The sequence below is a fragment of the Phoenix dactylifera genome, chromosome 6 (assembly GCF_009389715.1).
Source record: "Phoenix dactylifera cultivar Barhee BC4 chromosome 6, palm_55x_up_171113_PBpolish2nd_filt_p, whole genome shotgun sequence".
NCBI lineage: Eukaryota > Viridiplantae > Streptophyta > Magnoliopsida > Arecales > Arecaceae > Phoenix > Phoenix dactylifera.
The window spans coordinates 4957010-4972984 of NC_052397.1; the positions used below are offsets into that span (position 1 = coordinate 4957010).

The 15975-nt window shown below is 38.8% G+C and overlaps 1 protein-coding gene across 6 annotated transcripts; it reads left to right on the top strand.

Annotated features, from left to right (window-relative positions):
* The first annotated feature begins 1287 nt into the window (after positions 1 to 1287).
* Positions 1288 to 15530, top strand: LOC103702907 (polypyrimidine tract-binding protein homolog 1-like). Of its 6 annotated transcripts, XM_026803026.2 has the most exons (12): positions 1708 to 1833; positions 5006 to 5147; positions 5463 to 5550; positions 6934 to 7143; positions 8066 to 8128; positions 8210 to 8283; positions 8375 to 8470; positions 10850 to 10907; positions 10990 to 11094; positions 11183 to 11264; positions 14421 to 14533; positions 14756 to 15530. In XM_026803026.2, exons 4-12 carry the CDS (start codon positions 6958 to 6960, stop codon positions 15167 to 15169), a joined length of 1191 nt encoding a protein of 396 aa, XP_026658827.2. In that variant the 5' UTR covers positions 1708 to 1833; positions 5006 to 5147; positions 5463 to 5550; positions 6934 to 6957; the 3' UTR covers positions 15170 to 15530. The 6 variants fall into 6 exon arrangements, with proteins under 6 accessions (XP_026658822.2, XP_008783790.1, XP_026658827.2 ...); XM_026803021.2 differs by lacking the exons at positions 5006 to 5147; positions 5463 to 5550 and having other exon boundaries at positions 1288 to 1833; XM_008785568.4 differs by lacking the exons at positions 5006 to 5147; positions 5463 to 5550 and having other exon boundaries at positions 1288 to 1833; positions 14421 to 14486; positions 14756 to 15129.
* The last annotated feature ends 445 nt before the right edge of the window (positions 15531 to 15975 follow it).

The following is a 15975-nucleotide window of genomic DNA, read 5'->3' on the forward strand; positions in this document are numbered from 1 at the left end:
GCCATACGCTCTGATGGTTCAGTGATCCGGAGATCGTCTTGGGCCGTGTTCATTAAATGACTTGAGTGCATCGGAGACTTGAGGGAGTCTCGTGCATTAATGGCAGGTCGTGGCGAATGCCTGCGAAGATCTTATGCCTTGATGGCTTGGAGATAACGGCAGGTTACAAGCTGTAAGAGTTGTCAAGTCACTTGGACTTTAGGCGGAGGTTAAGCATTAAGGCATCGGCTCGGCAGGGGTGCCGAGCCGAGCTGGTCGCCCAATGGGGCGCCCTGTGGCGGGGCCGCTTTGAGTACTCCTGGTCGGCGCTCTTTAGGCGAGCACCTTCTAGCAGAGCGCCTCTATTCGGCGCTTTTTGCCCCCTGGTCGGCATCCCTTGGCCGAGCATCCCTATTTTGATTATTTTGGCTGGGCGCCTCTTCTTGGCGCTCTCTCTGGTCGGCATCCCTTGGCCGAGCAGTTCTCTGGTCGGCACTCCTTGGCCGAGCAGCTCTCTGGTCGGCGCTCTCTGACCGAGCAGCTTTCCGGTCGGCGCTCTCTGACCGAGCAGCTTTCCGGTCGGCGCTCTTTGGCTGAGCGCCTCCGTGGATGCATGACTTGGGGTTTTTCCCCCAACAATAATATATAAACCTTAATCAATTCTTGACCCAATCAAGTACTTGGCAATCTCTTGATCCATACCCATATACAAATCGATATCGGTAATCCAGTCGAAACTTTTAGACTCATAGCTTAATCTATTTTTGAGACTCAAATTATACCCGATCTCATTTAACATGCTTAACTAGATTACAAGTTTTAGTTGTATTTCAACCTAATTCAAACAGCTGGTATTTAGTTTTTTTATTTTTTGGGAGAGAAAGGGAGGAAGATCCTCTATATTATAATTACTTAGGACCCAATACTTGAGATCCACCCTCCAAGATTTAGACTTAAAACTTTAATAATAAAGCAAAAAAGGTACGAACATTGGAACAACTTTATATCATTACTCAAAAAATTCTTAGTTCGACCTACTTGAGTCAGCTCAAAATTCTGAACCATATGTATTTGTTTTATTTATTTTATTTATTTTTGTTTTAAGGTTTGCTTGTGGCGAAAAACATTCGACCCATGCTTGGAAAAACCCCGAACAAAATTAATACGGAAAGGTTTGGTTCGGGCTGATTTCAGGTCGGGCGAATTCTTGCTAACCTTCGATCTCGGTTATCGGGTTAGCCATCTTAGCCAACATCAACGGTCAAGATCACGTCTTGATGTGGTACGAACCACCGTTCCTCTCGTTCTTGCTCCTTCATAAAGGAAGCCGCTGGATCTCCCCGTCGCACGGCAATCCTCTTCTCAAACCCCAGCCAAAGAAACCTCCGAGGAAAAAAATTAATCCCGAATCCCATCTCCCCAAGCTCCAAAGCCCCCAGATTTCTTTTCCCTCGGAAATCATAACCCTAGAATTTCATCGACAGAGAACAAGAGTTCTTCTCCTCCCGCCCTTGGCTCGCTTTTTTCATCGCAGCCGAAGGAGAGGTGGGGTTTCGGAAAGTTTTTTTTTCCAAGCCCTAACCCTAAATCTTACGCCGTTATCTTGTTTTCTCTCCTTCGTCCGTCATAGCCGCGGAAGGTGATCCAGGTATCGGGAGCTAGGGGGAGATGTCTTCGTCCTCGGGGCAGCCGCAGTTCCGGTACACGCAGACGCCGTCCAAGGTGCTCCACCTCCGCAACCTGCCGTGGGAGTGCACGGAGGAGGAGCTCGTCGAGCTCTGCAACCCCTTCGGCAAGATCATCAACACCAAAAGCAACGTCGGTGCCAACCGAAACCAGGCTTTTGTCGAGTTTGTAAGTATTTCCTCAAAAAAAGAAAAGATATGCTTCTTTTTTATGAGCTATCCATGCAAAGATCCAATTGGATTTGTATCGTGAATTCTTCTTTAGGTTGTACATTTTATCTGATGTCTCTGATTGTATCGGGGTATCAGGGATTAGCATGATGGCCATAGTTTTTGTCTGTAGCCTTTGATGACATAACATCGGTAAGCCCATTGGATGGGATCAGCGAAACATGAAAATCAAGAATCGGTGTTTTTCGTGAGGGTGGATATTTCAGGAATGAAGTCAATTAGCTTTAGATATAAATTCCATGTTTTATTGGTATTGCTGTAGGCAATGGTGTGATGATTGATAAATATAAATGTGCTGCTTTATGATAGTCTAGTGGAAGATTAGGTGGTCGTCTTGTACTTATTGGCTTTTAGAGAGAGAGAGAGAGAGAGAGAGAGAGAGAGAGAGAGAGAGAGTCATTGTACTTACATTTTTTTGCTTGCTAAGCTGCCAAGAAGGTTTACTTTTTTGTAGGGCTGCAGACAAATCAAGTTGCTGGGGCTAGGCCTGATAATAGGCTCGTTGGAGCTCAGTTCAGCTAGAAAATGAATGGAGCTCAAACATTTTTTAAAGATAGGTTCATAGCCAAGTTGAACTTGAACACATTAGGCTAGCAAAGTGAACAGGGGCTCTGCCTCAATAATAATAATAAAAAGCTTGTTTAATCTTTGGTTCAAATGTTAAATGAACCGAGCTTGAGCAAGGGTCATCAAGCTTGGCTTGAGGCTGATTACCCTTTTATATAGCAAGCCAAACATGAGCAACCTACTACTTGACTCAGCTCAGCTTGTTTGAGTCCTACTCTTTTGCATTAATCGATCTTAATTTTTCAATATTTCTGAGGTTACATTTAGAAGAAAAGAGAGGAGCATCAAGCAAAAAGGTTTGAGCAAGGTACTGAGAGTTGGATAGAGATCAAAACTAAAGAAAGTTTTATATGCTAATGTGGTTCAAATAGAGGGTCGCTACTTTGCCTCCTTGGTTAATCATGAGACTGCAAAAAAGTGTGTCTGGCCTTTCTCCCAAGTTTTGGCTATCGAGAGAGTTAATCTATACTTGTTTTTAGAAAAAATCACTATCGATCTAAATCTTAAAATACCCAATCAAAAAGATGAGGCATAGCCTAACATGGGAAGAGGTGTAGAGTTTGGGTGTTGAAACTAGAAAAATTCTCCTTTTTGCTTTTGCAGAGAAAAAGGAGAGAGCTGCTAATTTTGCAGCCAAAAATAGTGGGTTGCTTTAGCAATATTTATATAGATTTGTTTTGGATAGGACAACTACATGTGCAACGCATGACAAAGTTATAAAAAGTGGACTAGATAATGAATATGAAATCTGAAAGTAATACATACATACATACATATATATATGCGTGCGTGTGTATATACAGAGATAGAGACTTGGCTTCACTTGAGTGGATCTCCACTCCAATCTGGTCAGAGCTGCATTAGGCAATGGAGGTCTCACATTGATGATCCGAGCCATTGGATGCAATCTAATATCTCTAAATTACTTACATACCAAAGATTGTGTGATTTAGAGCCCTCTATAAATAGTCAAAAATTTGGTCAGTCTAAATAAAATTAAATTATGTTTTTTGATCACTTGATGCATAAGTTGAGCTTTAAGTTACATAATTTTTGGTGTGTAAGTAGTTTAGAAGTAGCAGATTACATCCAATGGCTTGGATCATCTATGTGGGATCCTCAATGTGCAATGTAGACCTGATCAGATCTGAGTGAAGATCTACTCCAGTGTAGCTAAGTCTAGCTATATATATATATGTGTATATATATACATATACACACGCAAACACACCCGCACGCGCGCACATGCCCACACGCAAACACACCCACACACGCGCATGCCCACACGCAAACACACCCACACACATGCGCGCCCACACATGCGCACGCACACACACACATGCGCACGCACACACATGCGCACGCACACACATGCGCGCCCACACATGCACGCGCACGCTCGCGCGTGGGCGCGTGTGCATGCGTGGGTGCGCGTGTGCATGCAATGAAGCAGTCATCCATTAACTGTCATGCCACTAGGATGCAATGAAGCAGTCATCTGTTGACTGTCATGCCACTAGGATGCAATTTAGCAGGCATTTGTTATAGACTGGGATTATAAGGAAAAGACTGAAGGAGCGATAATCTGACTAAATGTGGGGTTGTGGTTACAGGTGGGAGGATGCGAGGTGGTCAGTTGGGGCCGGAGAGATGACAATGATCAAGATTCCAATTGCTATTAAGGAAGCAAGCTAGATAAATTAGTTAAGGGGGTATCATAGAATGTCTTTGGATAGGTTAAGAAATAAATTCAGGGCAAAAGTGGAGTGGGAGGGTATTTATATGGGGATAAAGAGAATGAGAAACATGTGATCTGCCCCATGACAATAATAATCTTGTACTTGCAATTCTTTTTCTTCAATATAAGTTCAGAGTATAAGAATCTAACTAGATTAAAGAAGTTCTAGTTTAGGGCTTTGTGTTAAATCTTAGTTTGATTTTCATAGTTTTTGTAAAATCTTTTCTTTTTCATTTAGTTTTATGCATACCTCATTGAAATTATGGAATTTTTTTTGTTTTACTCCAAATGAATTATAAAGCTCAGAGTTGAATGTTTTCATTGGTCATGGGGTGCACGAGTTCTACTCTTTTGCCAAAAAATCTGGATTTAAAAATATTCTTAGATTTGAAAACTGATGTAAGCTGGATTAGGTAAGTTTGGAAGAGAACCTCAAGGTTTTTCAAGTTTATAATATGAACATGCACTGTGGTCATTAATTTTTGTTGTCTTTCTTAGCATCTTGGGGCATGAAGGTGTGATCTATTGATATGTGATAAATGCAGAAGCTCGATAATTGCCTTGTTTATGATAGGCATAAGGTTAACAAAGATAGATATGACTGAGATGCATGACATTCTGCTAATCTGCTTCTTGTCTTGTCTGATAATAATAAATAGATCTTGTGCGTGTTACTAGGTTTACATTTTTATTCATGATTGAGTCATTTATTTTTTTCGTTTTCTTAAATATGCTGTTTAATTCCAGTGATTTCAGTCTTTTAGTTTTAACAAGGGTACTATGATTGCTGATGAGACTTGCACAGTGGGCGTGCTTGAGGCTGACTAGATTAGCAGTGCAAATACATTGAATATGGAGTATTCTTTCAAGAGAGCATCAGAAGAGGCCCTCGCTGTAGTCAACCGACAAAGAATTTGAATCTAAAATCAGCACTAATAGGTGTAGTGGTGAGCTTTCCAGTTGCTCCAGATCATGTAAACTAGTATGGCCTTTTTTATAGAAGAGCTGCCCAAATTACCAAAAATAATGATTTATTTTTACCATTGATGCAGGTTTTCTGCATTAAGCTGGTTTTAGAGTCTTTCTTTTGTAAAATTTGAGCCATAACTGCTCGATTGTTTATAATTAGGACTAGACCTCAAGATTTTGAGGTTCCCAAAAGCCCATAATCTATGGTTTAGCAATGATTTTTAATATAGTTTTTATTTGTTCCTCTGTAGATCAAGGTTCACAATCTTGTTACTGATACAATGCTGATGTAGTGTCGGTGCAGGGGTTGGTTCGACATACTGAGACACAAGGACCCCCCCCCCCCCTCGAGCGCATGTACCGAGTCTTGGTTCAGTGCCGGTATGGCATAGTACACCTGATATGGGGCGGTATACACTAGTATGGTGAATCTTACTATAGATAATTTTGCATTTTGTATTTTGGGAGCTAGTCGAAAATTGACATTTGATGAGGGTTGGATATTCAGAGCTAAATATTTATTAAAGTTTGTGTTCTTAAGTGACCTCCACAAATTAAAAATTTGAACCATTACTAAAGAGGTAGTGATCGATCTCCAGTCTCCACCATGGGCAAGGATTAGAGAACCATGTTCTTTGCCTGTGCTTGTTCTAATCACTTGCTGGCTTGGTAAGTTAATGTTATTATATGGTACCATGTTGTGCTAGCCACATGCTAGGGCATATAGTAAAATTAATGGATCTTTGCTGGACCTTGTCAGGCAGCATTGTCAGTCTCAAATAAATATTTGGTCAAAATATGATCTTTTATAAGGTTCATAAAAGTAATCTTCCAGAAGATTTTCAATTTTTTCCCTAGCATTAGCTTAAAGGAAATGTTTGAGGGAGAAATATGCTTATGTGAGAAACCTTTCACGAGCGTGCTATGCTTATAAGCATGATCATATGCAAGAAATTTGAAATGAAAAGAGTAAAAACTTATATTTTTTGTCAGTGATTGCGTACTAGGATCTAGTTTGATATGACTGGCTTTATTTGAATCGTAGTTCTTAAATGGAAAAATCTAACTCTGTGCACTAAACAGAAACACTGCACGCATAATTCTTTATTTCTAAATTACTTTTGAGGAAATAAGTTGTTACAGACAAATTATTAAATTTACTTGTGCTGCTATAATTTGAAAAATATTATAAAATGTTTAGGTGAGCCCAGATGCTAGGAGGCCTTAAATGCAGGATGAAAGGTAAAAAGGGGGGTGTTCATGTCATCTATCAAATATACAATCATACTGGGAACCCACCTCAGGATACTTCCCTGGATATTCGTAGTTATAATTTTGGTTTTCTTTTTTAATGTATGTTTAGACCTGTATAGTTTATATTTATGCAAACATTTCTTAAACTTTTTATTTCACTTTGCACTAGGCACAAAGCTGACAAAGCGAGGAAATATATTTTCTGTGTTTTCGCTGTCAGATTGTAATTTCATTTTAATTCCTTTCTATATTGGTTGCTGTAACATCATAAATTATTGCTTTTCCTTTTTGTTCTTGTTCATGGTTTTCCTCCTATTCCTAGCTTGTACCCCTATATCGTTGAGGTTGTTTTGAAGTTTAGCTCTTTATATTGTTATTTATGAAGCCTTTTGCATTCAGATAATGCATAATTCACTATTTTCTATAATTCAACTTTTATTTTGTATTTCTCACTCAAAATCTCATGATCTTCACCTTTATTTACATTTAGTAACTTTTCCCCTCTCTCAGGCAGATCTTAATCAAGCAATTTCGATGGTTTCATATTATGCTTCTTCATCTGAGCCTGCACAAGTTCGTGGTAAAACTGTTTATATCCAGTATTCAAATAGGCAGGAAATTACAAATAATAAGAGCTCTGGAGATGTTGCTGGGAATGTCTTGCTTGTCACTATTGAAGGTGTTGAAGCTGGCGATGTTAGCATAGATGTCATTCATTTGGTAAGTCCTATCTGCCAAGATTCTTCTCTATAAAGGGACCCATTTGGCTATTATGGTCATCATCTTTAAGAAGTGCACTTATGGTTGATTGGACTGTATTAACGAGTAAAATTTGTGGAAATTTGTCAAATATATTTTTTGAAACTGAGATGGTCTTGCTTTATCTTTATGGCTTCTAGTAATGTTCTCTACATGGATCAGCAGGTCCATGTTAACAAGAAGATGTCCTCGTTGTCAACCTACTGCATTGGGAGTGACACAACGTTTCTTGCTATCTCTTTCTTTTGATCAATCCATTTAGAGCTTTTTGAACCTAAACTTGACAGAATGGTACTCTCTAACTGTACTTGATCATAATGCCTCATTGGAGTTTTATGGCAAAGTTGATCTGAATGGACTGTTTTTGTAGTCAAATTTTCAATACCTAGAATCTAACAGTGCTCATAAATGTTATAATTTTAATTTTTTTTTAATACATGGTGCAGTGGGCTTGCAAGTTTTTTGTGCTTGACAGTAACTTGTCAAACGTTTTTTTGTGATTCTTTTCTTTGCAACTGAAGTACTTAATGTACAGGTTAAATTTCTGGTGGCCAACATGATTTGGCTATATCCCTCTTTAAAGGCATATTCATTGTGGGGATCCATCTTTTTCCTCATTTAATTTTTATTTTGAGGAGGTGTCAAAAATAAATATCTCATGCATCATGTCCATCCTTTTAAATATAGATCACAGTATCTATGATGCTTATGAAGTTTTGATGAATGCGATGCTCTGCCTACAGGTTCCCCTCTGCTATTCAAATGTGATCAATTAATAGTTTTCTGTTTTGGGGAGAGGAGGAAGAAGAGAGAAGGGGGGGGGGGGGGTTGTTATTTTTGTAAAAATATTTTGTGCAATAATCATATTCCACCTTTATCTCAGGTGTTCTCTGCCTTTGGATTTGTGCACAAAATTGCTACCTTTGAAAAGGCTGCTGGTTTTCAGGTAAAAACATTGCTGTCTGGGGAGACTATTTTTATATGATCTAAAGGCGGTCACTTACATTGATATTTGAACTTTTCGCAGGCATTAATTCAGTACAGTGATGCAGAAACTGCTTCAAATGCAAGAAATGCCTTGGATGGAAGAAGTATTCCAAGGTTCCACTTTATTTTCCATTTAAAATATAAATCTTTGCAAAATTCGATTTTCTTTCTCGAAAAACATACTGATTGAACTTGATATTTCCAGATACTTACTTCCGGAGCATGTTACCTCTTGCCACTTGCGTATCTCATTTTCTGCACACACAGATTTGAATATCAAGTTCCAATCACATCGTAGCAGGTAAATCAGTGCAACCAATCTATCAATGCTTGTCATTTTTCTTTTTGTAATTCTCCTTGTCTCACAAGCATGAAGGTGATGTGTCCCTGCAAGGAACTGTTGCATAACATGTTCTAGGCATTATTACAGAGCATATTTAGCTGGAAACTATAAATGAAACATTTTAGATCTGCTTTGAGAAATATATTAAATTATGTTCAGACAGTTCTGTGCATACAACTATTGCTACAACCTGGTCACTTTCAGATTGCCTTATTGCACAGTTGGGTGTAACTTTTTGAATGTCAACAGCCTTTCGAATATCAGCAGCCCACCTGCTTCCATCCAGATTGTGCATATGGTGCGACTTGTGTTTCCATAATTAAACATGTAATATGATTTTGTAGTTATAAATAATTATAAGGAAAAATTCTGTTTCATGTTGATTGATAAATCACCATTTTCTGTTTAATTACTTGTGTTATATGTGTCTGTGTTTTTCTTGGGACAAAACTTAATTTATGTTCAGACTGTGCGGTGCTTACAAATGCTGCTACAACCTTGTTACTTTGACATTGGCCTTATTGTACAAACAGGCCAAGTCTAGAATATGGACACCCCACCTCCTTCCATCTTGATTTTGCAGTACGGTGCAGCCTCTGTAATTATTAATTATCAGTCAAGTGTTTCAGTAATGTACTCATATACCAGTGTACACTTTAACCTTGCTAATTTGGTAATACCTAAGCGCATGGTTACAATGCGAAAGATCTTAAGGATATCTATGCAGTTGCGTCAATTGTGCTACATGAGATTCACGTCAACTGCTACTTGATTGAACTCTATGACATTGGCTCTTTTAGATCTTTATAGATTTCTGACGAGAGTTGTAGCAAATACCTGCCCATTGAGTCATCAAAGAATATTAGATTTAATGTTAGAAGGCTGGGGCCAATGAGTATTTTTGAGGAATGATTGACAATCTTTAATATGTAGGCTAGAAGCGCAACCCCCCCCCCCCCTCCCCCCCCCCAACCCACACACACACACACACACACACACACGAAAAACACAACAACCACACACACACAACAAACAAAAAAAGAAATCTCTTTTTGAATGTGAACATATGGCTCATTTAGGCATGTAGACTGAGGGACCTTTAGGCAGCACCCTTCATATACTTGGTGCATGTTATGGCTTTTAATTTCTTTTTCTATGCCCACAGCTTTTGGACTTTCTGATATTGGGGGGCATGACCTATAGAACTTGTATAATACATTTTAAGTAGACAGATGTGATCTACTTACCCTCATCTTCTTACATGATGAAGTCACCTATGCAAGTCAGCTTTCATGTAACAAGTCTTTCAAGTTTGATCTCACCAATTACAAGCCTAGCATATATTACTGGTGGGGCCATGATGTGCGGGAAAAAATACCACTTTGGCATGGGGTTGCATGTGAAATATAAAGAATATAACAATAATTTGGTAATGTTGGTTAATGGCTGCATTTTCCTTGTCAGGGTCCTTTTGTTGACTGTGCATAATTATCTATGAGTGTGATAACTTGTGGACTGCAAGAGCTAAGAAACTGCTTGGACAGGCATAGATGAGTTGCTTAACCTGTTTGGATACATAAAATGTTTTTGTTTATATAAGTTTTCCGGGGGATTTCTAAATGCTAAAGCCTTCCTGTCTCCTTTATATCTTAAACATGTTTCTGAATGGTGGTGGTAAAGTCAAGGAAAACTGAAGGAACAACGGGTATGAAGCATAAAATAGATCTCACTTCTTAAAAGCATGGAAGTCATGTTAGTGATGGAAATTTCACCTTTGGCAAGTTGAATGTATATGGATCTTGTAACTTGCTGCTAATGAAGTGGTGCAGACCATGTTTTTGAGCAATAATAATCCTTTTATGGCCAGATCTATTTTTTTTTTCTTTTATATAAATGATGCTTCTGGAGTTTCAAATGATGATGCTGGTTGTGATGCTATGTGCTTGTAAATACCAGAGGAGACCTGTTGTGCGGAAGGAATTGGGTTTTGTGTTGAAGGATCAGGAAGAATGGAAGATTTCGGAGATGGATGTTGCAATAGCATCTCAATAATCTTACATTTACTGATGCCTTGGCCTCGAAGGGAACAATGAAAAAGAAGGGATTTTAAATGAACCACCTGTATAAAAGTTATATCACTATTTTATGTTGCATATGGTGATTATATTGGCTTATAATGCACTATACTGTTACACATCCTCTGCCTTCTTTTTTACATTAACATTTTACTTTCTTAACTGTTCTGCATTTGCATGTGTTTAGTTTTGTTTCAAACTAGCACTGCCATTTAAATTGTTAGCTGGTTAGATTGTCCTAAGTTTTTGGCTGATTGTGCAGGGATTACACAAACCCTTATCTTCCTGTAAACCCCTCAGCGATTGAGGGAACTTTACAGGTGACTTCTATATATTAGAATGATTTCGCCACATTTTCCTTTGTTTAATTTTTGTGGTCTACTCATGAGTAGTTATTTGCAGCCTACATTGGGTCCAGATGGAAGGAAAAAGGAGCCTGAGAGTAATGTACTTTTAGCTTCTATTGAGAATATGCAATATGCAGTGACAGTTGATGTTCTTCATAAGGTAAGATGTTTAATATATTTTTTAAATATGAATTTTCAGTTCTATATCGAAGTACAGATAAATAATAAATTTGACACTTCTTTTTCAGGTGTTCTCGACATTTGGTACCGTGCAGAAAATTGCAATTTTTGAGAAGAATGGTGGAATGCAGGCTTTAATTCAATATCCTGGTAGGGATGTTATTTGCATAGTATTTAATATATCTGGTATCAATTTCATACAATAATTGCAAATACTAGGCTTCTGTAGGACGAGAAGCATGTTCCTTATGATAGTTTTTTTTTTTTGAGGTTTCTACTTGATAATTAAACTGATATTAAGCACATGCTGTAGTAAGGTATGAGCTAATAACTGTGTGTGGTTGTAATTGGACATGCATGTGCTCATGCTCATGCTTGCAGGAAGGCATGCACGCATGCATGATAACAGATGATTCTGATATGCTGATATACTTGTATGGGTAAATTTTGTTGAGTCATGCTTCTGTTGGTCTGTTTTTTCAAGCCATGGTAAGACATGTAATGTTTGCATGATATTCCTTTGTCTATTTGTTTGGTCTAAAACTCTTTATGTTTGTTTAGAGTCCGAATAACATCTTATTAGCCTTTCTCAGAAGTTTTTCACCGTTAAATTTTAACTGTTCTCTTTTGGGGAAAAAAAGCGGCATTTGGGTTGTGTGATTGGTTTATTTGCCCCAGGATGTTACACATTCTTTAAAATCTTGCTATCTGTGACAAATTTCTCTTTCTTTAAGCCTTTCCAAGAAATGAGGGGCTGATATGTGCTTACTTGTTAAAGCATGCTGCCATTCTGGGTTTCGAGAAATCCATGACATAGAAACATTTGTTTGCTACGGATAACAAGGTGAAGAATGGAAAGGGATTTTACTTTAGCCAAAATTTTGAAAAAAAAGAAGGGTTGTTAATGCAGGACAACCCTTCGGAACCTGATATGCAATGCCACACACTTTCAATGAAATCCAAGCTTTTATAATGATGTGAAACTGATTCCAATATGATAGTTAATTTAGTGATCTGGAAGTTAAATTCAGGGACTCCTATTCCCAGTACATAAACTAGAAGTTAATTTAGATGCAAAGTGGATTTATGAAAGTCATGCCATGTATACAGGTTGCTGAAAATAAACATCAGATGATGCTTAGTAGACAACTAAACACAGTCCATGAACAAATATAATGTAAATTTTCATTAATTACAGTAATTTATGATGATTGTTGTCCATTCTTTCAGCGTGAGCTGATAACAACTATCTGCAATGGTCCAAGCTTGTTCCTGTTCCTTGCTGTTGGAGCATGTATGGCTGCCCTGCAGCTGAATGCTTCCCTTGTGTTGAGGGTGTTGCTTACAACAAGGACTTTCAGGAACTAATTTAGGGGTTAATATGAATAAGAATCTCAAAGATTAATTTCAAAGTTATCAGAACAAAGCAGATCAGAAAATTGCGTAGCTTAATGCAATCAAAAGGATCACAAGGTGATAAATTTGCATCACCATTTGGTTGCATTTCTGGAGGTTCAGCGGAGGAATAAAGGAACTTTTAAGGCTTCAAGAAAGGAACAAGGAGGTCCTTTGGAACAGCAGACCTGGCCAGACCCTGTAGAGACTGGTTCCAGCCAGGCAGGTACTCCAATAAAGCCTGTTTTCGATGGATGAGGCTGCTGCCATGTTAAACACAGATGGGTGATTGTTGGGAAAGCTTAGTTCACCGTGATTGGATTGGAAACAAGGACAACTGAAAACAATAACAAGAATGCAATGAAAAGCTACATGAAGAAAGCTATGGTCTCCGATCTCACATTGGTGGCTGGGGACTAACTCCCAGGGCTTCACACCTGCATCCACGTTTCACACACAACTACACTCAAACACACAGCTACACACGGAAAAGAACATAGCTTCATTGAGAGGAAAGTATGCACATGATATAAAATGGAAATAGGGGAACAAGCCAACCCATATGAAGGGCTATTCCTTTTCTAATGCTCAAATTTCCCTTGTGCTTCTTAAGCATGCTGACTAAATTATTCACAACTTATTTCACACTAAAACTAAAAGAAGGGACTAAACAGAAAAATAAACTAAAACATGTAGTGAAGACTCGGTAACTTCATTGGGACTCCAAAGTAGTGCTCCGTTGAGGTTTGTTGATGCATCTGACATGCTATAAGGACACCGTCCAGATGGTCCGGTGATGTTTAGTGATGCATCTGACATGCTATAAGGACTCCATCCAAAGGTTTGGAGGTCTCCTCAAGTGCCTAATATAAGCTTGAAATCCTTTGCGATTTCCATAAGATGATAAAGTGTATTTATGTATGTGTAACTATGCATAACGACATTTCTTTTTTTTTTGGTGAAACGATCAAAACCAATTCAGAATTGGCCATTATAGTGGAAATGTACCATGCTTGTTCACATGCTTAAGAGACGCTATGCCAAATGTTCTAAGAATGTATCTGCTATTACTCGAGGGCTTTGTCCTCCATCTGTACAAGCATTTTGGAATCCTTGGTACCTGGTCTCATCTTTTGATCCGTCTCTTTCTGGACCCTCCTACACAAACAAGATCATGCGAAGTCCCTCCAGATTTTCACATACATATTAATTGATTCTACCATTTTATCCTTCTGGAACTCCTATGCTTTTACTAAATTCTTACTTTCAAGCCAAATCTTATCATCACATGCCAGAATCTGAATTCTGTTTTCACATTTATGCATAGGACTGATCAGATGGTGGTTGCGTCAAGATTAAATGAGCCATTACATCTGTTTAGCTGTTCAGATGTTCATATAAATAGTTAACGTGGTCATTAGTTCAACTAATCATTTAAAGGGTGTACTGATACTAGACCAGGGAAAAAATGTTGGGGGATTGAAGAGGTGGTTTGTACAATGATCAATGAATTGGAGTTTTTAATCTATAACTGCTAAATTTTGACTACTTTCGAATAAACTGAGTATATTCTATGATTTTTTGTGTTTTAGTCTTTTATTTCCATTAATGCATTCATATTGTTCAAATTTGTATCCACATAGTTATGTGTTTTTATTTTCTTTTTTGTGCTGAGATTCTAAATGTCACGCTGAAAGCATCATGGCAATTGCCTCAGCTTGAAAGTTCTTTCTCCATAAAATGGCCAACCCCTGTGATCAGACATGTGAATTGGCGCCCTCCTATTTTAAACAATTTTTTTATAATGAAAAATCTTAACTGTTTAGTATTTCATTATGGTGAGAAGAGTCATGTGTGCTTATTCTTCCAAGTAAATGGTACGCTTGTGATTCTGAGTCTCTGTCCTTTCAGATGTAGCAACCGCAGCAGTTGCCAAAGAGTCTTTGGAGGGACACTGCATCTATGAGGGTGGTTATTGTAAGCTTCATCTGTCATACTCTCGTCATACTGATCTCAATGTAAAGGTATAAATATGATTTTTTGGGTTACATAAAGTAGTAAGAACTGTTAAAACAAGCTAAAAAGTGGTTTTAGAGGAAGAAACCTCTGGTAGGCATCAGGAAAAAGAAAACGGTTGGGTTCTTGATGTCCATTTGTTGACTGTCCATCTGCGTATGTTTCTTGACACCTTATTTTATTTATATATTGCTCTTCTTGTGGTTGATCATACACCATTGTGTTTTCAGGCACATAATGATAGAAGCAGAGACTACACGATTCCAGACACAGGTATGCTTACGATACCTCAAGCTCCCGGTTTGCCAACTGCTGCTGCTGGTTGGCAGGCTAATCCCCAGTCTGCATCTATGTATGCGGGTAACGACTATGCGGTTGGTGCACAAGCACCAGGTCCCAATAGGCAAATGCCAACTTGGGATCCTAGCATGCGGGGAGGGGCCTATGTCGCAGCTCCAAGCACATATCCGGGTCAAACATTTGCACCGCCCCCTGTTTCCCATTACCCTGCCTCGGCAGCCATCTCTAGTGCTCCTGCTGAATCACTTCAAGCTTCACAACCAATGGCCCAGTATGGTATGCTGCCAAATGCACGGCCACCTACTTCTGCATCAGCTGGGCAGCCTCTGTATTACCCTTCGTAAGCTGCATCTCCTCTGACTTCTTTTTGCTTCCCTCGCATCTGTTGTTGCAAGTATTCAATGAGTATATTCTATCAACGATCTGATGGTACTTTGTAATGACTCTTTTCTCTGTATGTTGATGGTGTTGAACGGAGATGCTTTGTGTAGCCTGGAAACAAATTGCCCTTATTAGATGTTACCTTATCCCAATTTATCCTACCTTCTTTTCTTGGAAAATGTGGTGGAGTCTTTCATTGTTGGCATGGGATAGCGAGTTACAGATTGCATTATCAAGTGTTTATGCTGGCCTTACAAGGGTTGGAACTAGGCTTTATAATGATCATATTTGAATAAATTCGTGATTTGGAAGCAGTGACATTCATATTTGTCCAATCTCTTCATTATGTTCAGCAGTCTAAACGCCATTTGAAGGTGGAAACGCTGTAAGTTTTTCCATCCTGGAATGCTTGAAGCAATTTTTTCTCTATGTTAGCTAGCATGACCACGAAATTTTGCAACAAAGAAAAAGGGGAAAGATGAATGTCTCTAGATTCATGGCTACCTCTTGGGACGTAGGAATCTCTGATGACGACGAAACAGCAGGTCTCCAACAAATGCCCGTGACATTGCTGAGAGACGCGTTCAACCAATCAATGGAGCCATACCCTACAGGTTTCGTGGAACTCGTTTGCACTCCCTATTTATTGACTTAAATCTCCATTGTGAGCTGTAAACTGCCTCAGAGACATCAGGAAGAGACCCGGAATGGAGGAAGACAGCCGTAACGGGTCCTTATGCCGTCCCTTTGATTTGAATCTCGAAGATTA

Excerpts from the sequence above, each read along its gene's own strand:
- LOC103702907 (XM_026803021.2), top strand. The coding sequence starts at position 1,648 with ATGTCTTCGTCCTCGGGGCAGCCGCAGTTCCGGTACACGCAGACGCCG. Across the intron at positions 1,834-6,933 it reads ACCAGGCTTTTGTCGAGTTT|GCAGATCTTAATCAAGCAAT; the intron begins GTAAGTATTTCC and ends CCCCTCTCTCAG. Across the intron at positions 14,534-14,755 it reads ATACTGATCTCAATGTAAAG|GCACATAATGATAGAAGCAG; the intron begins GTATAAATATGA and ends TTGTGTTTTCAG.